Below are 21,438 nucleotides of genomic sequence, written 5' to 3' on the forward strand. Positions count from 1 at the left end.
CAGTGAGTGGATAGATTTTTACAGTAAGTACAGTACCAGTCAAAAGTTTGGACACCTACTCATTCAAGGGTTTTTCTTTATTTTTACTATCTTCTACATTGTAGAATAATATTGAAGACATCAAAACTATGAAATAACATAACTGGAATCATGAAGTAACTAAAAAAGTGTTTAACAAATCAAAATATATTTTACATTGGAGATTCTTCAAAGTAGCCACCCTTTGCCTTGATGACAGCTTTGCACACTCTTGGCATTCTCTCAACCAGCTTCATGAGGTAGTCACCTGGAATGCATTTCAATTAACAGGTGTGACCTGTTAAAAGTTAATTTGTTGAATTTCTTTCCTTCTTAATGTGTTTGAGCCAATCAGTTGTGTTGTAATAATAATAATAATATATGCCATTTAGCAGACGCTTTTATCCAAAGCGACTTACAGTCATGTGTGCATACACGGTAGGGGTGGAAGAAGAGTGATGGTGTGCTGCATAAGATGACCTGGCCTCCACAATCACCCGACCTCAACCCAATTGAGATGGTTTGGGATGAGTTGGACCGCAGATGGAAGAAAAAGCAGCCAACAAGTGCTCAGCATATGTGGGAACTCCTTCAAGACTGTTGGAAAAGGATTCCAGGTGAAGCTGTTTGAGAGAATTCCAAGAGTGTGCAATGCTGTCATCAAGGCAAAGGGTGGCTACTTTGAAGAATCTCAAATATAAAATATATTCTGATTTGGTTATATGGGCAGCGTCTCACCTGGCCAACATCCGGTGAAATTGCAGACCGCGAAATTCAAACTACAGAATTATAAATATTTAACTTTCATAAAATCACAAGTATAATACATCAAAATAAACAGTGCACCGCATACAAAAGCATGAAAAACATATTTCAACCAGGCAGGTGCACCACGAAAGTCAGAAATATCGATATACAATACATGTCTTACCTTTGATGATCCTCTTCTGTTGGCACTCCAAAAGATCCCAGATACATCACAAATGGTCCTTTTGTTTGATTATGTCCTTCTTTATATCCATAAAAACTCAAGGTTAGCTGGCGCGCTTCAGTCAATAAGCCACCCAGTTTCTCTCCATCAAAATGCATACAAAATGAATCCAAACGTTACTAATAAACTTTTCCAAACAAGTCAAACAACGTTTATAATCAAACATTAGGTACCCTAATACGTAAATAAACAGTAAAATGTAAGACGGAGAATCTTTACGGTCTTTACCGGAGAAAAATAACAAAGAACACGCTCTCTTCAACGCGCTTGGTAACACTACAGCCAAATTGTGAGCCACCTAGAAAAACTATAATTTCTGGCAATTTTCTGCATGAAACTCTTTCTAAAGACTGTTGACATCTAGTGGAAGCCCTAGGAACTGCAATCTGGGAGGCTTTCGCCTTATAATAAAAGTGACAGCCATTGAAAACAGTGGTAGGCTGAACACATTGTTCTGAGGGATGATTTGTCCTCTGGGTTTCGCCTGCCATATCAGTTCTATTATACTTACAGACATAATTTTAACAGTTTTAGAAACTGTTTTCTATCCAAATCTACTAATAATATGCATATCCTAGCTTCCTACCCAAGAGAGGTTAACACCTTTTGATTTCTACATGATTCCATTTGTTATTTCATAGTTGTGATGTCTTCACTGTCATTCTACAATGTAGAAAATAGTAAAAATAAAGAAAAACCCTTGAATGAGTAGGCGTGTCCAAACTTTCGACTGGTACTGTTTGTATCATGTACTCTTCTAGGAATTGAACCGACGACGTGACTAGTGCCGTGACCTTACCAACTGAGCCACAGAACCACACTGAGAAGGAACATGCGCTTTGTGTATAGAAATCATCACTGGACAGTACTTCAACTTGTAACATAAATGAATAGTTACAACCATGCCAGTCACCCTGTCACATAGTGACATCCGCACTGCTGGACTCAGCACTGCTAAGCATTACAACCTGCTATAACACAGACACACACAGCCTCTCTCTCCTCTCTCTCTCTCTCTCTCTCTCTCTCTCTCTCTCTCTCTCACACACACACACACACACACACGTTGATGCTGTTAGAGGAAGCTGTTCGTGATCGAGCGTGCAAGCATGTGTGTGCATGTGTTTGTGTTGCTGTTAGTTAGATGAAACAGCATCACAGCACATCCAGGCTACGGAACATAGGCCGTTACAATCCTGTACAGATTAGGAATTGGAAATGAGCATTCAAATCCTATTTAGTTGCTATGTGTGACCAACCTGGTGTCGAATACAGATTAGCATCTCAGTGTAAGCCAACTGAGCAAAAGGCAAGGTATCACAAGTCTTCAGATCTTTGGCAAGGTTACTCATCAGGTGAGTATACTTCGCCTAACCAACTCCGCTACAATTGGAAACCATGCAGTTCTCAAACCCTGTCCTGATGGACGCTATATGGAAACAGTGATTGTCATATATCCTTGTTGACATCTTGTTAGTACAGTGACCATGACTGCTACTGTACTTGTTGGAGGCACAGCAAGGTGACAGTCAGATGCAAACTTCTCTACATCTCTAACGATCCACTGAATCTCATGTAGAATTCAGCCATCTCTGCATAGCAATGTATTGACATTCTCAAAGAATGTGTGATGAGAAATATGACCACACACACACACACGTACACACACAGCTCTGCCGCTGTCCATGGTGCTGATCATGATACAGTAGAGTAACCACTAGGTGCATGCCCGCAAGCAAATTGGACTGACTCACATTCTCGAGCAAGATGCATATATTATTACCAAACAAAAATAGAAATGCAAAATATAAAGTGTTTGTCCCATGTTTCATGAGCTAGAAAAAAAAGATCCCAGGAATGTTCCATACGCCAAAAAACGTATTTCTCTCAAATATTGTACACAAATTGGTTTACCTCCTTATTAGTGGGCATTTCTCCTTTGTCAAGATAATTCATCCACCTGACAGGTGTGGCATATCAAGAAGCTGATTTAACAGAATGATCATTACACAGGTGGATCTTGTGCCGGAGACAATAAAAAGCCACTTTAAAATGTTCAGTTTTGTCACACAACGCCACTGATGTCTCAAGTTTAGAGGGAGTGTGCAATTGGCATGCTGACTGCAGGACTGTCCACCAGAGCTGTTACCAGAGAATTTAATGTTAATTTCTCTACCATAATGTTGTTTTCGAGAATTTGTCAGTACGTCCAAATGGCCTCACAACCACTGACCACGTGTAACCAAGCCAGACCAGGACCTCCACACCCGGCTTCTTCACCTGCGGGATCGTCTGAGACCAGCTTCCCAGACAGCTAATGAAATTGATGAGTATTTATGTCTGAAATAAAGCCCTATTGTGGAGAAAAACTAATTCTGATTGGCTAGGCCTGGCTCCTCAGTGGGTGGGCCTATGCCATCCCAAGCCCACCCATGGCTGTGCCCCTGCCCAGTCATGTGAAATCTATATATTAGGGCATAATGTATTTATTTCAACTGCCCGAATTCCATAAATGAACTGTAATTCACTAAAATCGTTGAAATGGTTGTATTTATATTTTTGTTCTGTAACGTTATATATGCTTCGTGGATACCGGAATTGACAGTGACTCTTTTTGTGACATTCAGTACATACTCTAGGCTATGCAACCGGTATGTGTGTGGATGAGAAAGCCACCATTATATTTGGTCGATCGGTAAAATATGATGTTTGATGCAGTTTGCTTACAGGACTGCCTCCTTGCTCTTGAACCCCGTTTTCCGTCGTGTTAAAACGGGCCTCCCGCCACGGAATGATACAATAAACCGTCTGTCCGTCGTTCATTCCAAAAGCCCGTTTCTCATCGGTTGAATCAAAGGCACAGCGAGGATAGACTGCATATCGCTACAAAATCAACCTACCATGATATTTTTCTCACAAGGAGAAAAATGTATACATTTCCACTACACAAGAACGAATAAGATGTTAAATTAGCCGAAAGTCTTACCTCAGTCGCCATGTTGCCATGAGACGGTGCAGGATTCTGTCCTGTGTTGAAATAGGGGATGAAATCGTCTGCTCGTGGGACAGCGTAGCTCCAGCTTCGGGGGGGTACACTTGCCAAGCTCGAGCGCGTGTGTGGGGAGGGAGCAATGACTGTATGTATGTATGTCTGTTTGAGAGAGAGAGATGCTCTGGGGTGAGGGGGAGGTTGGTAATTACAGACTAGGCTAGTTTATAATTATATGGATGGAAAAGAAAGAAGACAAGTTCTTAGATAGTAAACTGGAGGACAGGAGTCTTCAGAGGTATGCTGTGTAAACATACACTGAATAAAACTATACATGCAGTATACAACAATTTCAAAGATTTCACTGAGTTACAATTCATAAGGAAATTCAATTCAATTGAAATAAATAAATGAGTCCCTAATCTATGAATTTCACACGACTGTGAATACAGATATACATCTGTTGTCACAGATACCTTTAAAAAAAGTAAGGATGTCATTTGCCTCATGCAGCGTGACACATCTCCTTCGCATAGAGTTTATCAGACTGTTGATCGTGGCCTGTGGAATGTACTCCCACTCCTCTTCAATGGTTGTGTGAAGTTGCTGTCCTACACGTCGATCCAGAGCTTCCCAAACATGCTCAAATTATGACATGTCTGGTGAGTATGCAGGTCATGGAAGAACTGGGACATTTTCAGCTTCCAGGAATTGTGTACAGATCTATGTGACATGGGGCTGCTGTACATTATCATGCTGAAACATGAGGTGATGTCGGTGGATGAATGGCACGACAATGTGCCTCAGGATCTCATCACGGTAGCTTTGTGCATTCAAATTGACATCAATAAAATGTAATTGTGTTAGTTGTCTGTAGCTTTTGCCTCCTCATACCATAACCCCACCTGCCACCATGGGCATTCTGTTCACAACCTTTAAAATCAACAAACCGCTCGCCTACACAACGCTTTACATACTGAAACTGGGATTCATCCATGAAGAGCACACTTCTCAAGCATGCCACTGGCCATCAAAGGTGAGCATTTGCTGAACTGCAGTCAGGTAAAGACCCTGGTAAGGATGATGAGCATGTAGTTGAGCTTCCCTGAGACAGTTTGACAGTTTGTTGAGAAATTATTTGGTTGTGCAAACCCACAGTTTCATCAGCTATCCATGGCTGGTCTCAGATGATCCCGCAGGTGAAGAAGTCAAATGTGGAGGTCCTGGGCTGGCGTGGTTACATGTGGTCTGTGGTTGTGAGGCCGGTTGGACGTACTGACAAATTCTCTAAAACGACATTGGCGGCAGCTTATGGTAGAGAAATTAACATTACATTCTCTGGCAACAGCTCTGGTGGACATTCCTGCAGTCAGCATGCCAATTCCTCGCTCCCTCAAATCTTGAGAAATCTGTGGTTTTGTGTTGTGTGACAAAACTGCACAGAGTATCCCTTTATTTTCCCCAGCACAAGGTGCGCCTTTGTAATGATCATGCTGTTATATCAGCTTCATGATATGCCACACCTGCAAGGTGGATGGACTATCTTGGTATAGGAGTAACGCTCATTAACAGCGATTTAAACAAATTTGTGCGCGAAATTAGAGCAAAACAAGCCTCTTTTTTTGTGTGTGTGTATGGAAAATTTCGGGGATCTTTTATTTTAGCTCAGGAATATGAGACCAACACTATTCATGTTACGTTTTTAAAAAATCAGTGTAGATGAGTGATTTGTCTGTGCAAAAACCAGAATTAATTTTTCTTTTCAACTTTGTGTCAGGGGTGCAACTTCACAGGAGACAGGGGGGACATGACTCCCTCACATTATAAAGTTGCATTTTTGTCTCCCACATTTTTATTATTGCACTGTAATACCGAATTAATGGCATCAGTGTGGTCGGGCAAACTCAACAACAACAAAAAATATAGATGCATGCCAGCAAAGCCACTACACAACCCAATGCAACACTAAACAATACACCATAATGGTGACAAACATTGCCCACAAACTGTTAGGGCCTACATAAAGCTATCTGAATAGCAGAACTTTCTTTTCAGCACCATGTAATGAATCCTTAGCACTGCTACACCTAGCTATCAGCTGAGCCTTGTCTGGCAGTGAAACAGTTAATTCAGCCTCATTTACTGCCTTTAAAAAAACATAGCTGATATGACGATGAGAGGATGAGGCTATCCATATTTTGGATAAAGACTTCTTAAGGTATAAGGGGCAGCATTTTCACTATTGGATAAATAGCGTGCCCAATTTCAAGTTCCTGCTACTCATGCCAGGAATATAAGATATGCATAATAATAGTGGATTTGGATAGAAACACTCTGAAGATTCTAAAACTGTTTGAATCATGTCTGTGAGTATAACATAACTTATGTAGCAGGCAAAACCCCGGGGACTAACCATTCAGAATTTATTTTATTAGGTCTCTGTCTGTTCACAGTTCTCGTTGGCAAATTATAGTTCTTAGGAACCTGTTTTCAGGTCCTACCGCTTCCACTGGATGTCACCAGTCTTTGGAATTTGGTTGAGGTTATTCATTTGTGCAATGAAGAATCTGTGTATTGAACACAGACAGCCCCGTCTACAATTTGATTGATTATTAACGTTTAAAAAATACCTAAAGTTGTATTACAAAAGTAGTTTGAAGTATTTTGGCAAAGTTTATAGGAAACTTTTGAAATATTTTGTAGTGACGTTGCGTTTGTTGGAAGCTGTTTATTTCTGGATGAAATGCGTCAAATAAATGGACATTTGGATGGATGGAATTAACGGACATATCAATGCCCAAACAGGCTCTGCCCTACCTCTCCTGAATGACGTGTCGCCACTGAAAAGCAACCAGAGCAGAAATTGGCTACACTTTATTTGACTGATGTAGCTGTCAATGTAACTGCTGATTGACTTAACAGAACAATTGTATTTATTCCCAGTGCTGAGCTAGTAGTGTAAGTGACATGTAATATTGGCTAATGTTTTATCCCCTCTCAACTGAAATTCTGTCTGAAGAGAATTAACTAGCAAGCTAGTTAGTAGCTACCACAGCCAGTTCAGATCTAGCCTTTAGCTATCTGTCAGACAGCAGTATTTAACAGCTGTTTTGTGTATGGAAATGTTTTGTAGCCTTTTTGTCCCGTTTCAACAAAAGTAAAATAACTAGTTTTCACCAGTTGATGTACCATTAGAGCTAGCAAAACGTTAGCTAGCTCACTAACTTTATGTATTGTTTTTGCCTCAAACACACTAGAACTGACTCAAACGATGATACTAGCAGCCAAGTGGTTAAAGACTGATATTCTGACGTTTTACAGCACAATGTGGTGGTGAGTTAAGACAGTCATGATGTCATGACTGTCCTGCTCGGCTCAGGTTACCAATGACCACAATCCTGCAGAGAGATTTCACCCCCACCAGAGGAGAAGGTTGGATCTCAAGGGATAGGTAGATGGTGAATGTTATGACACCTTACACTCATTGTAAATCTAAGGCAGGAGACCAAATTATTTTGTCCTCTCACTATGGAGAACATTAACATGCGATAATTGGACTTTGGGACAAGGGGTTTCGTCAGCCACAATGGTGGTAATGACGATAGATGGAATCTGAAAATTAATGTCAGTTTTGTTATGTTATTAAAAGTCAAAGGACGACGTTATAACAAAACATTGTAACTTTAAGAGTTTTACTAATATATGCTCTAAATTGAGTAAATTCCAGACCTTGCCTTGTAACTTGTTATGCCCAGAGAATTGCGGTTACGCCCACTTCTGAACCTAGCATTTAAGACATGTGAGTTAAGAATTACCATATCAGACTAAGTGACCTGAGCTGCAGCCAAGGTCTGAGTAGTCAACGAACCCAAAATGCAACACAAGGTTGAAGACAAAGGAACCCTTTTCTACCCATGCTACAGATGAATAGCTGCATCTAAGCAGGTGAATTCAAGCCAGACCACCCGGTCTCCACTCCCCATCCAAACGTGGTATCTACACTGTTTTCATTCCTACGCTGTGAGCCCTGGGCTACAGGGCTGGCTGTCCTCAGAAGACCCCATTTAGAGCAAGGGCGAGGAATCAGACCACTAAACCAAAAGGACACGGACATCGCGAGGACAACCAGAGAGTTGCACCAGAGAAGTGCGGCATTGAGAAGCATAAACGGTCCACGAGGAGACTCCCATCGGAGACCTTCAACACGTAATTATATCATTATATTCTGGCCCATAAGAGCGGCAGTTCGGGGCAAGAGTTAAAATAAGCAAAGCTGACAAATACACTCAAATGTATATTTCTCTTGTGTACTTTCTCTCTTTTAAATCCCCATTTTGGGTAACATGCGCCAGAGTGGTTTGGCCCATTGTACTAAGTTCTAACCAATAGCCTAGACTGTGTTTTTATGTATATTTAATTATCATTTTAGCTTTCTAGTAAATAAATAATCAACTAATATTGGTGTGGTACGAACTCACTGGTGGGACTCGGGTTTGTTCAGATTCCTGGATTATGCGACATTCAGAATGAGACTGTAGAGGAAATAGATTAATTAGCGACTGTTGTAAAATCGATATTCTGTTATTCTTTGAGTTAATTTGGGAAATAGATACTCAATAAAACTAATTTTCCCATGGTGCCCCAGGTTAATGAGTTAATAATTGCCTGATTAATTTAATCACGCAATTATAAATCGTTAATCATTCGATGAGCAGCAGTCGTCACATTAACTAATACAATGTCACGACAATTAATACTATTGGAGATCCCCAAATGGGCACATTTATAGGCATTTGCGTGCAGGCCAGGTAGACTAGTCCTACTTCTATATGCCTAATCAGGTCCTTACTCAACATTGACAAAAGCTTTTCAAACAGAAGACGATGAATAAATGTAATAGAAAACTCATAAATGAAATGAAATAAGCAATTCATGTTTCATTCCAGAATGTGCTCTACTGCCATTTCATGGGTATTCATTGTTTCAAAACTTAATTGTGTGCATTGGGTGCTGTGTCTATCAATTCCCAATTACATCACCAGTAGTAGCTTACATTTATCTTTAATTCCCATAGTTAATCTGAAATGTTTGTTTGGTTATGTTAATTTCTGTTAATGCATTCAATATAGTAGTATTACTGTTATGTTGTATAAATGATTGGAGACAGGAGCAGGAATATGTAATCGGGGGTTTTAATACTCCACCCAAAAATACAACCTGCCATAAAAGGCAATGGGACTAAGCCCAAAACAAACACGTATACAAAAACACAGGGATGTAACCCAAACAAGAGAACGTGGTTAAACCTCTAATAAATACATGGGGACAAGACCCGTAATAACATGTGCACAACAATACATGGGACGAGACCCGTAATAACGAGTGCATGAAAGCCAACACACTAAAGCACATGTAATCACAGGCCCAACGGACATGGGAACATTAACCGACCAAACAATAGTGAACAGAGGGCACATATATACAATTATTAATCAGGGGGAAAGGGAACCAGGTGTGCATAATGAAACAGTTCAGTGACGCCTAGAGGCCGGTGACGTAGACCTCCGGACAGAATGAGCAGCAGTATGGGGAAATCCATGACAATTACAGTCATTTACTGTGCTTTGCAGAAATCACAACCTATGCTACACTTGTGATGAAGAAGTTTCTGTTTATTTCACTCCAATTATGAGTTTTGTCAATTTATTCATGGTATTTTGTTTTCAATGTTACTGTCAATGTTTCAAATCGATTGGTCAAATGAAAAGACTACTCTAGGTGGACCAATATTTTTTTTAGTCAGGGACATCACTAGTAGAAATGCAGGAAATGAGCTTTAGATACCCCAAAAAGATCTAAGGGAGGACCCCTGCCAGGTTATTGCCACCCCACTTCTAAAACCAAAGTTGCACCCCTGCTTTGTGTTTTCCCTTAGTTATTAATAATTGTAATGTTTATTCATAATTCAGAGGAAATACCTCCCTTTCCATCTGGCTCTCTACATCAACTGTAAACAACAACAACCACCAGTTAACTCAGGCTGTTTGCCTGATAACTCATTCAAGCCTAAATACTGAGAGAGACACTTGAGACAACAAGCATTCAAAGTATTTGTACATTAAGTGAGTGCTAAGATCTCAGAGTTGTGAGTTCAAATCCCGCTTTGCCCCTAATTCACTGCAAATTCTGTAAGCTACAGGAAGTAGGGCTACACTAGTCATAGTGAGATGTGATTGTGTTAACAGTGTAAATCAGTCAAACACAAATACTGCCATTGAAATTCGAGGGAGCAATAAATTACATAATCAGCAATGATTGGTATGTTTAACATTGAGTGCTTACCCACTGGGCACACTACATCATTTCAATGTGAGCAATATTTGGCTGAGATGTTGATCAAAGAGATTGCAAACTATATTCACAAACACAACCAAAAGTTCATTGAATTTTCAATGTGTTATCAATTACATATTAGTCATTTAGCAGACACTGTTATCCAGGGAGACTTACAGGAGCAATTAGGGTAAAGTGCCTTACTTAAGGGCACATGGTCAGCTTTGGAATCTGAAACAGCAACCTTTTGGTTACTGGCCTAACACTCTCAATTATTAACCGGTAGGCTACCTGCGGCCCCATTATTATCAATAGTTATCACTATGCTTTCAACCATCTTAAAGCACAAATAAATTCCAATGGATAAAGAATATCAGATTTTTTGTGTAGCTGTCACCCAAATGTCTATCACTGCGCTAGCAACCATTTCAAATCAAATCAATATTTCACCTTATTGTGAAATGCTTACCTACAAGCCCTTAACCGACAATTAAGTTTTAAGAAAATAGAGTTAAGAAAATATTTACTAAATAAACTAAAGTAAAAAAGAACAATCATGAGGCTGTATATAGGGGGTACCGGTACCGAGTCAATGTGTGGGAGTACAGGTTAGTCAAGGTCATTTGTACACGTATTGTAGGTAGGCACAGCAAAGCACAACAATGTTGAAATGGGAATACAATGTCAGATATTTTGTTTATTTATACAACAGATGAAAGTGTTATCACTGTGCTTCATCTCATAGCAGAACCAAATGACTTTGCCTGGATTGCAGTTGAGAGTACATTAAAAGTACATGGTGCCTTTAATACAGTGATCAATGCCATTCAAGATTCTGTGCAGATTATTACAGCAATTGTGAAGATCTCCACAGACTTGCAACGTCCTATGCATATGCTATCTTGAACATGCATGCTTTATATTATTGCATATGAAGACATTCATAGTAACAGTAATCTCAGAATGGATTTGTTACTAATTTGCAGTAATACTAATTTGTAATATTGAATTGACAACGCAACCAAATAAACATTTAGTTAGATGTATCTACTGCTTGGATTCTTCCATCTGAGCCACTGGCTTAATCCCATTCTTTAACTTTTATTGTTGGTTGAGTTGGAGATGGGAATTCAGCATATCATTGTTAACATCAGTTGTCGACGAGTAAATAGGCTATTTATTGTATTTCAAAAGTAATACAGGTTTGTGTTTGGTTGTCGACTCAAACAAATATGAATATTTTTAAGTAGATTTATTTTCTGCTTGGATATCTGTGTCACTGACTCGTTTTAACTCCACTTTGTCTACAAATTAATAATTCATAACCTATGTTGGATTCACGTCTCCATCTCAACCAAAAATCTAAGTTAAAGAATATAACTAAATCAAATCAAACTTTAAAGGCGCTTTAGATAAAATTTGACTTCATTTAATCCTATTCTTTAGCTTAGATTTTTGGTTGAGATGAAGTGTAACGTCGTTCGTCTGTTGTATGAAGAGAGTCAGACCGAAATGCAGCGTGTAGGTTACTCATGACTTTAATGAAAATAATCGCGGTACATGAAAATAACTGTATATGAAAACAACAAACGAAACGTGAAACCTATTACAGCCTATCTGGTGACTACAACACTAAGACAGGAACAAACACCCACAAATTACAACGCGAAAGTCAGGCTGTCTAAATATGGTTCTCAATCAGAGACAACGACAAGCACCTGACTCTGATTGAGAATCGCCTCCAGGCAGCCAAGCCTAACTAGACACACCCCTAATCATACACAATCCCAATTACCACAAACCCCAATACGAAACACAACATATAAACCCATGTCACACCCTGGCTTACCCAAACAATTACCAAAAACACAAAATATAATGACCAAGGCGTGACAGAACCCCCCCCTAAGGTGCGGACTCCGGGACCCACCTCAAGAGCATAGGGAGGGTCCGGGTGGGCGTCTGTCCATGGTGGCGGTTCTGGCTCGGGACGTGGACCCCACTCCATAAATGTCCTAGTTCCTCCCCTTCGCGTCCTGGGATAATCCACCTTCTCCGCCGACCATGGCCTAATAGTCCTCACCCAGATCCCCACATAACTGAGGAGCAGCTCAGGACAGAGGGGCATCTCGGGACAGAGGGGCAGCTCGGGACAGAGGGGCAGCTCAGGACAGAGGGGCATCTCAGGACAGAGGGGCAGCTCGGGACAGAGGGGCAGCTCAGGACAGAGGGGCAGCTCGGGACAGAAGCAGCCTGGTACTGAGGGGTAGCCCAGTACTGAGAGGAAGCCCAGTACTGAGAGGAAGCTCAGTACTGAGAGGAAGCTCAGGCAGGTAGTAGGCTCCGGTAAATCCTGGCTGGCTGGTGGAACTGGATGATTCAGGTTGTCTGGCCGATCTAGAAGATCTTGGCAGACTGGCACTTCTGGCGGATCCTGGCAGACTGGCACTTCTGGCGGATCCTGGCAGACTGGCGACGCTGGGCCGACTGGCAGCGCTGGACAGACTGGGAGCACTGGGCAGACTGGGAGCACTGGGCAGACTGGGAGCACTGGGCAGACTGGAGACTCCGGCAGCGCAGGAGAGGAGAAAGGCACTGGCTGCGCTAAACAGGCGGGAGACTCCGGCAGCGCAGGAGAGGAGAAAAGCGCTGGCTGCGCTGAACAGGCGAGGCGCACTGGACGCGCTGGGCCGACTGGGAGCACTGGCGGCGCTGGACAGACAGGAGACTCCGGCAGTGCAGGAGAGGAGAAAGGCTCTGGCTGCGCTAAACAGGCGAGGCGCACTGGAGGACTGGTGCGTGGTGCTGGAACTGGTGGTACTGGATCTAGGACACGCACAGGAAGCCTGGTGCGGGGAGCTGCTACCGGAGGACTGGTGTGTAGAGGTGGCTCTGGATAGACCAGACCGTGCAGGAGCACTGGAGCTCTTGAGCACCGAGCCTGCCCAAGCTTACCTGGCTCGATGCCCACTCTAGCCCGGCCAATAGCAAGAGCTGGTATGTGCCGCACCGGGCTATGCTCCTGCACTGAAAACACCGTGCGCTCCATAGCATAACACGGTGCCTGCCCGGTCTCTCTAGCCCAACGGTGAGCACAGGGAGTATGCGCAGGTCTCCTATCTGGCATAACTATTCTCCCTTCTAGCTCCCCCCCCCAATAATTCTTTTGGGCTGCTTTTCCGGCCCTCGTATCGTCGGCTCCTATCTCCCGCTGCCTCTGCTCTCCTTAGTGCCTCCACCTGTTCCCATGGGAGGCGATCTCTTCCGGCCAATATCTCCTCCCAAGTGTAACAACCTTTACCATCCAACACGTCTTCCCATGTCCATTCTCCAAATAATTCATCCTCCCTTTGCTGCTCAAGCTGTCGCTGCCTGTTTAAACCAGCGCCTCTCCGTTTTCCGGCGTGTCTTTTTCTTTGACTCCATACGTCTATCAGAGACAAGGACAAGCACCTGACTCTGATTGAGAATCGCCCCAGGCAGCCAAGCCTAACTAGACACACCCCTAATCATACACAATCCCAATTACTACAAACCCCAATACGAAACACAACATATAAACCCATGTCACACCCTGGCTTACCCAAACAATTACAAAAAACACAAAATATAATGACCAAGGCGTGACATGAAGAAGTGAATCCAACATATACATGCTTTATATTTAGACAAACTGCAATTAAAGCCAGACGTCAGTGGCACAGATGGAACTATCCAAGCAGAAGATACACGTACATCTCCTTCAAATGTTGGTTATTAAATCAAATCAAATCAAATCAAATAAAATAAAATGTTATTTGTCACATACACATGGTTAGCAGATGTTAATGCGAGTGTAGCGAAATGCTTGTGCTTCTAGTTCCGACAATGCAGTGATAACCAACAAGTAATCTAACTAACAATTCCAAAACTACTGTCTTATACACAGTGTAAGGGGATAAGGAACATGTACATAAGGATATATGAATGAGTGATGGTACAGAGCAGCATACAGTAGATGGTATCGAGTACAGTATATACATATGAGATGAGTGTGTAGACAAAGTAAACAAAGTGGCATAGTTAAAGTGGCTAGTGATACATGTGTTACATAAGGATGCAGTCGATGATGTAGAGTACAGTATATACATATGCATATGAGATCAATAATGTAGGGTAAGTAACATTATATAAGGTAGCATTGTTTAAAGTGGCTAGTGATATATTTACATCATTTCCCATCAATTCCCATTATTAAAATGGCTGGAGTTGGGTCAGTGTCAATGACAGTGTGTTGGCAGCAGCCACTCAGTGTTAGTGGTGGCTGTTTAACAGTCTGATGGCCTTGAGATAGAAGCTGTTTTTCAGTCTCTCGGTCCCAGCTTTGATGCACCTGTACTGACCTCGCCTTCTGGATGATAGCGGGGTGAACAGGCAGTGGTTCGGGTGGTTGATGTCCTTGATGATCTTTATGGCCTTCCTGTAACAACGGGTGGTGTAGGTGTCCTGGAGGGCAGGTAGTTTGCCCCGGTGATGCGTTGTGCAGTCCTCACTACCCTCTGGAGAGCCTTACGGTTGAGGGCGGAGCAGTTGCCGTACCAGGCGGTGATACAGCCCGCCAGGATGCTCTCGATTGTGCATCTGTAGAAGTTTGTGAGTGCTTTTGGTGACAAGCCGAATTTCTTCAGCCTCCTGAGGTTGAATAGGCGCTGCTGCGCCTTCTTCACGACGCTGTCAGTGTGAGTGGACCAATTCAGTTTGTCTGTGATGTGTATGCCGAGGAACTTAAAACTAGCTACCCTCTCCACTACTGTTCCATCGATGTGGATAGGGGGTGTTCCCTCTGCTGTTTCCTGAAGTCCACAATCATCTCCTTAGTTTTGTTGACGTTGAGTGTGAGGTTATTTTCCTGACACCACACTCCGAGGGCCCTCACCTCCTCCCTGTAGGCCGTCTCGTCGTTGTTGGTAATCAAGCCTACCACTGTTGTGTCGTCCGCAAACTTGATGATTGAGTTGGAGGCGTGCGTGGCCACGCAGTCGTGGGTGAACAGGGAGTACAGGAGAGGGCTCAGAACGCACCCTTGTGGGGCCCCGTGTTGAGGATCAGCGGGGAGGAGATGTTGTTGCCTACCCTCACCACCTGGGGCGGCCCGTCAGGAAGTCCAGTACCCAGTTGCACAGGGCGGGGTCGAGACCCAGGGTCTCGAGCTTGATGACGAGCTTGGAGGGTACTATGGTGTTGAATGCCGAGCTGTAGTCGATGAACAGCATTCTCACATAGGTATTCCTCTTGTCCAGGTGGGTTAGGGCAGTGTGCAGTGTGGTTGAGATTGCATCGTCTGTGGACCTATTTGGGCGGTAAGCAAATTGGAGTGGGTCTAGGGTGTCAGGTAGGGTGGAGGTGATATGGTCCTTGACTAGTCTCTCAAAGCACTTCATGATGACGGAAGTGAGTGCTACGGGGCGGTAGTCGTTTAGCTCAGTTACCTTAGCTTTTTTGGGAACAGGAACAATGGTGGCCCTCTTGAAGCATGTGGGAACAGCAGACTGGTATAGGGATTGATTGAATATGTCCGTAAACACACCGGCCAGCTGGTCTGCGCATGCTCTGAGGGCGCGGCTGGCATTCGATCTTAGTCCTGTATTGATGTCTATGAAGCCGGTGACTGATATGATGAACTCCTCAACGCCATTAGATGAATCCCAGAACATAATACAGTCTGTACTAGCAAAACAGTAGCTTAGCATACACTTCATCGGCCCACTTCTGGATTGAGCACGTCACTGGTACTTCCCGTTTGAGTATTTGCTTATAAGTAGGAATCAGGAGGATAGAGTTATGGACAGATTTGTCAAGTGGAGGGCGAGGGAGAGCTTTATTTGCGTTTATGTGTGTGGAGTAAAGGTGATTCAGAGTTTGGTCGCCTCTAGTTTCACAGGTGACATGCTGGTAGAAATGAGGTAAGACTGATTTCAGTTTCCCTACATTAAAATTGCTGACCACTTGGAGTTCCGCTGCTGATTGAGCATTTTCTTGTTTGCTTATGGCGCTATACAGCTCATTGAGTGTGGTCTTAGTGTCAGCATCTTTTTCTGGTGTTAAATCAACAGCTACGAAAAATATAGAAGACAATGCACACACACACACACACACACACACACACACACACACACACACACACACACACACACACACACACACACACACACACACACACACACACACACACACACACACACACACACACACACACACACACACACACACACACACACACACACACACACACACACACACACACACACACACAAATGGATTTCATCTTGTAGTCCGTGATTGACTGTAGACCCTGCCACATGCCTCTTGTGTCTGAGCCATTGAATTGAGATTCCACTTTGTCTCTGTACTGACGCTTAGCTTGTTTAATAGCCTTGCGGAGGGAATAGCTGCACTGTTTGTATTCAGTCATGTTGCCAGACACCTTGCCCTGATTAAAAGCAGTGGTTCGCGCTTTCAGTTTCACTCGAATGCTGCCATCAATCCACGGTTTCTGGTTAGGGAATGTTTTTATCGTTGCTATGGGAACGACATCTTCGACGCACGTTCTAATGAACTCGCACACCGAATCAGCGTATTCGTCAATATTCCCATCTGACGCAATACGAAACATGTCCCAGTCCACGTGATGGAAGCAGTCTTGGAGTGTAGAGTCAGCTTGGTCTGACCAGCGTTGGACAGACCTCAGCGTGGGAGCCTCTTGTTTTAATTTCTGCCTGTAGGCAGGGATCAGCAAAATGGAGTCGTGGTCAGCTTTCCCGAAAGGGGGCGGGGCAGGGCCTTATATGCGTCGCGGAAGTTAGAGTAACAATGATCCAAGGTTTTACCACCCCTGGTTGCGCAATCGATATGCTGATAAAATTTAGGGAGTCTTGTTTTCAGATTGGCTTTGTTAAAATCCCCAGCTACAATGAATGCAGCCTCCGGATAAATGTTTTCCAGTTTGCAAAGAGTTAAATAAAGTTCGTTCAGAGCCATCGATGTCTCTGCTTGGGGGGGGATATATACGGCTGTGATTATAATCGAAGAGAATTCTCTTGGAAGATAATGCGGTCTACATTTGATTGTGAGGAATTCTAAATCAGGTGAACAGAAGGACTTGAGTTCCTGTATGTTTCCTTCATCACACCATGTCCCGTTAGTCATGAGGCATACGCCCCCGCCACTCTTCTTACCAGAGAGATGTTTGTTTCTGTTGGCGCGATGCGTGGAGAAACCCGTTGGCTGCACCACCCTGGATAGCGTTTTCCCAGTAAGCCATGTCTCCGTAAAGCAAAGAATGTTGCAGTCTCTGATGTCCCTCTGGAATGCCACCCTTGCTCGGATTTCATCAACCTTGTTGTCGAGAGACTGGACATTGGCAAGAAGAATACTGGGAAGTGGTGCGCGATGTGCCCTTTTTCGGAGTCTGACCAGAACACCGCCGCGTTTCCCTCTTTTTCGGAGTCGTTTCCTTGGGTCGCTGCATGCGATCCATTCCGTTGTCCTGTTTGTAAGGCAGAACACAGGATCCGCGTCGCGGAAAACATATTCTTGGTCGTACTGATGGTGAGTTGACGCTGATCTTATATTCAGTAGTTCTTCTCGACTGTATGTAATGAAACCTAAGATGACCTGGGGTACTAATGTAAGAAATAACACGTAAAAAAACAAAAAACTGCATATTACAACTAAACACAATTCAACATCACTAAATGTCATTACAATTGAAATTAACCAGATCTTGAAACCCGAGGCCTATACGTCTATGTTTCGTTGAAACCTTGTCCTGGGTTCAATTGAAACAATAACTGTTGATGGCTATGCAAATGCTATATGGCTCCGATTCCGACCAGAGTTAAGTATGTGTAAATGGGACTTAATTCCTTTTTATGCACTTTTCACTCTGAAGCATGAGAATAGCATGCTATTGTTTGGGGTGGAGATCTAAGAAATTAAGGTGTGGTGGAGATAACAATAATCCATATTCTGACCTTGACTTAATTCCCTACATAATTCCATTACTGGTACGTGAGAAGAAACCATGAATAAGGTCTAGCAAACCTGTTGGTTCCAAGAATCTACCAAAAATCTACTTTCTTTTTTCTGATAGAATTAACAGCATTCTCCATGCACTGATTTTAACATGATGTCAAGTAAAGAGGCACTGAGTTTGAAGGTAGGCCTTGAAATACATCCAAAGGTACACCTCCAATTGACTCAAATGATGTCAATTAGCTTATCAGAAGCTTCTAAAGCCAGGAAATCATTTTCTGAAATTTTCCAAGCTGTTTAAAGGCACAGTCAACTTAGTGTATGTAAACTTCTGACCCACTGGAATTATGATACAGTGAATTATAAGTGAAATAATCTGTCTGTAAACAAAAGTTTGAAAAATGATGTCCTAACCGACTTGTCAAAACTATAGTTACAAGCCCGCACAAACAGAAGCGGGCTAAACAAACTTAAATAACACCACCCTAACAACCAAACAATGAACAGGTGAAAACAATTAGACAAAACCAAACGAACACGGAACAAAGCATAGTAGACCGGTGACGACGACCGCCGAGCGCCACCCGAACAAGAAGGGGAGCCACCTTCGGTAATATTCGTGACACTCAGAAGTAGTTGGTGAACCAGGCGAGGCAGTCATTTGATAAACCAAGGCTGTTTAGTCTGCCGATAAGAATACTGTGATTTTCAGAATCGAAAGCCTTGGCCAGGTCGATGCACAGTACTGTCTTTTATCGATGGCAGTTATGATATCTTTTAGTCCCTTGAGTGTGGCTGAGGTGCACCCGTGACCAGCTCGGAAACAGGATTGCACAGCGAAGAAGGTACGGTGGGATTCGTAATGGTCAGTGATCTGTTTATTAACTTGGCTTTCGAAGACTTTAGAAAGACAGGGCAGGATGGATATAGGTCTGTAACAGTTTGGGTCTAGAGTCTCAGCCCATTTTAAGAGGGGGATGACCGCGGCAGCTTTCCAATCTTTAGGGATCTCGGATGATACAAAAGAGAGGTTGAACAGACCGGTAATAGGGGTTGCAACAATAGTGGCGGATAATTTTAGAAAGAGAGCGTCCAGATTGTCTAGCCCAGCTGATTTGTACGGGTATCGGTGGTGACAGTGTTACCTAGCCTCTACGGGATATAAGTAAGCCCAAGAAATATTTGTGTTTTTTGGAAAATTATTTAGCCCCCTTTTTTTGATCGGACAAAACTACCTCCGTAATTTCACCCTCAAAACAACATTTGAGGATTTTTTTCAAATCCATAGTATTTTACACATTGATTACACATCACAATACGTTGAAAAATTATTAAACAGTTTGTGCCCAATGGGTAGGGTTGAAGTTTCACATCCCGTTTCACCTGCTAATTCACTGTAGCCATCATACAGTAGTTCATTTATTTGTTTGTGTCTGTGTGTGTGAGAGAGAGGGAGCGTGTATGAGTCATAGCACTTGTGAATATAATTCACTACCTGTAGTGAGCGCTTTATTAAACATTTATCATCAGAGTGTGTGTGAGTGCCAAACGGTACAGAAGCAGTTTGGGACCTTTTAGGATAAGCTATTCGATAAACTATTCATGGATAGCAAGTTTCTCTTGCTACCACTAGGTTTTCCTTATCCATCCCTCCCTCCCTCCTTTACTCCTTATCCACCCTCCCTCTCTCTTTCCCCCCCATCCTCTCACACACATGTATGCACGCACGCACGCAAACGCACATAGAAACACCAACAGACTCCAGCCATTCTGAATTCAAATAAGATTCAATACTAGAATAGCCTCCACACAATAGGAAACTTGAATCCAGCAGCTTCCCTCCGATTGCCTGAATGGATGTATATCCAATTGCAGGCTTCCACATATTCCCCCTGTGTGTGTGTTGTTGCTGCAACGTTAGTGACACCATCAGTCCATAGTCAAAGATGGTCAGCTGAGACAAACACTCACGTTTAGGCTTTTGCAAAGACAATCGTTTTTTTATTTGTATTTGAGGCTACAATTTTTCAAATGTTTTTAAAAAGATGTGTACAAAGAAAATTAAGCCTGTCATGTTTTGAATTCCTTTGAATGTCATGGGATTACATTTGTACTCAAACCTGATATACAGTGCCTTTGGAAAGTATTCAAACACTTTGACATTTTTCACATTTTGTTACATTGCAGGTCATTCTAACATTTTTAAATAAAAAACAATTACTCAACAATTTAGACACAACACCCCATAATGAAAAAGCAAAAACAAAATTTGCTAAATGTTTAATAAATGTTCCACATTTAGTACAAATGAAAAACAGAAATACCTTATTTACATGTGTATTCAGACCCTTTGATATGAGGCACGAAATTGATCTCAGCTGCATCCTGTTTCCATTGATCATCCTTTCTACAACTTGATTGGAATCCACCTGTGGTAAATTCAAATGATTGGACATGATTTGGAAAGGCACACACCCATCTATATAAGGTCCCACAGCTGACAGTTTATGTCAGAGTAAAAACCAAGCCATGAGGTCGAAGGAATTGTCAGTAGAGCATCCGAGACAGGATTGTGTTGAGGCACAGATCTGGGGAAGGGTACCAAAACATTTATGCAGCATTGAAGGTCCCCAAGAACACCATGGCCATCATTCTTAAATGGAAGAAGTTTGGAACCACCAAGACTCTTCCTAGAGCTGACCGCCAAACGGAGCAATGGTCAGGGAGGTGACCAAGAACCCGATGGTCACTTTGACAAAGCTCCAGAATTCCTCTGTGGAGATGGGAGAACCATTCAGAAAGACAACCATCTCTGCAGCACTCCACCAATCAGGCCTTTATGGCAGACTGTCATGTGCCTTTAACTGAGGAGCGGCTTCCGTCTGTCCAGTCTACCATAAAGGCCTGATTGGTGGAGTGCTGCAGAGATGGTTGTCTTTCTGGATGGCTCTCCCATCTCCACAGAGGAAACTCTCACTCACACAAGACAGTGTTGACTACAAGTCAGTGTGTGTTTGGGTCTGTGGTAGTCCTTGCTCTGGTGTAGAGTTAGCAAAAAAATACAAGTCACGCTCTTGACAAGGAGCTGCCAGTC

At 42.7% G+C, this 21,438-nt stretch overlaps 1 protein-coding gene across 2 annotated transcripts in view; it reads right to left on the reverse strand.

The window, feature by feature from the left end:
• LOC124037264 (golgin subfamily A member 7B-like) overlaps positions 1-4,117 on the reverse strand; it is a 45,017-nt gene extending 40,900 nt beyond the window's left edge. For both annotated transcript variants that reach the window (XM_046351948.1, XM_046351949.1), the window contains exon 1: positions 3,996-4,117. In XM_046351948.1, coding sequence (XP_046207904.1) covers positions 3,996-4,007 — 12 coding nt within the window. In that variant the 5' untranslated portion in view covers positions 4,008-4,117. The remainder of the gene's footprint in view (positions 1-3,995) is intronic.
• Positions 4,118-21,438: the final 17,321 nt, after the last annotated feature.

The sequence above is a fragment of the Oncorhynchus gorbuscha genome, linkage group LG06 (assembly GCF_021184085.1).
Source record: "Oncorhynchus gorbuscha isolate QuinsamMale2020 ecotype Even-year linkage group LG06, OgorEven_v1.0, whole genome shotgun sequence".
In the NCBI taxonomy this organism is placed as follows: Eukaryota; Metazoa; Chordata; class Actinopteri; order Salmoniformes; family Salmonidae; genus Oncorhynchus; species Oncorhynchus gorbuscha.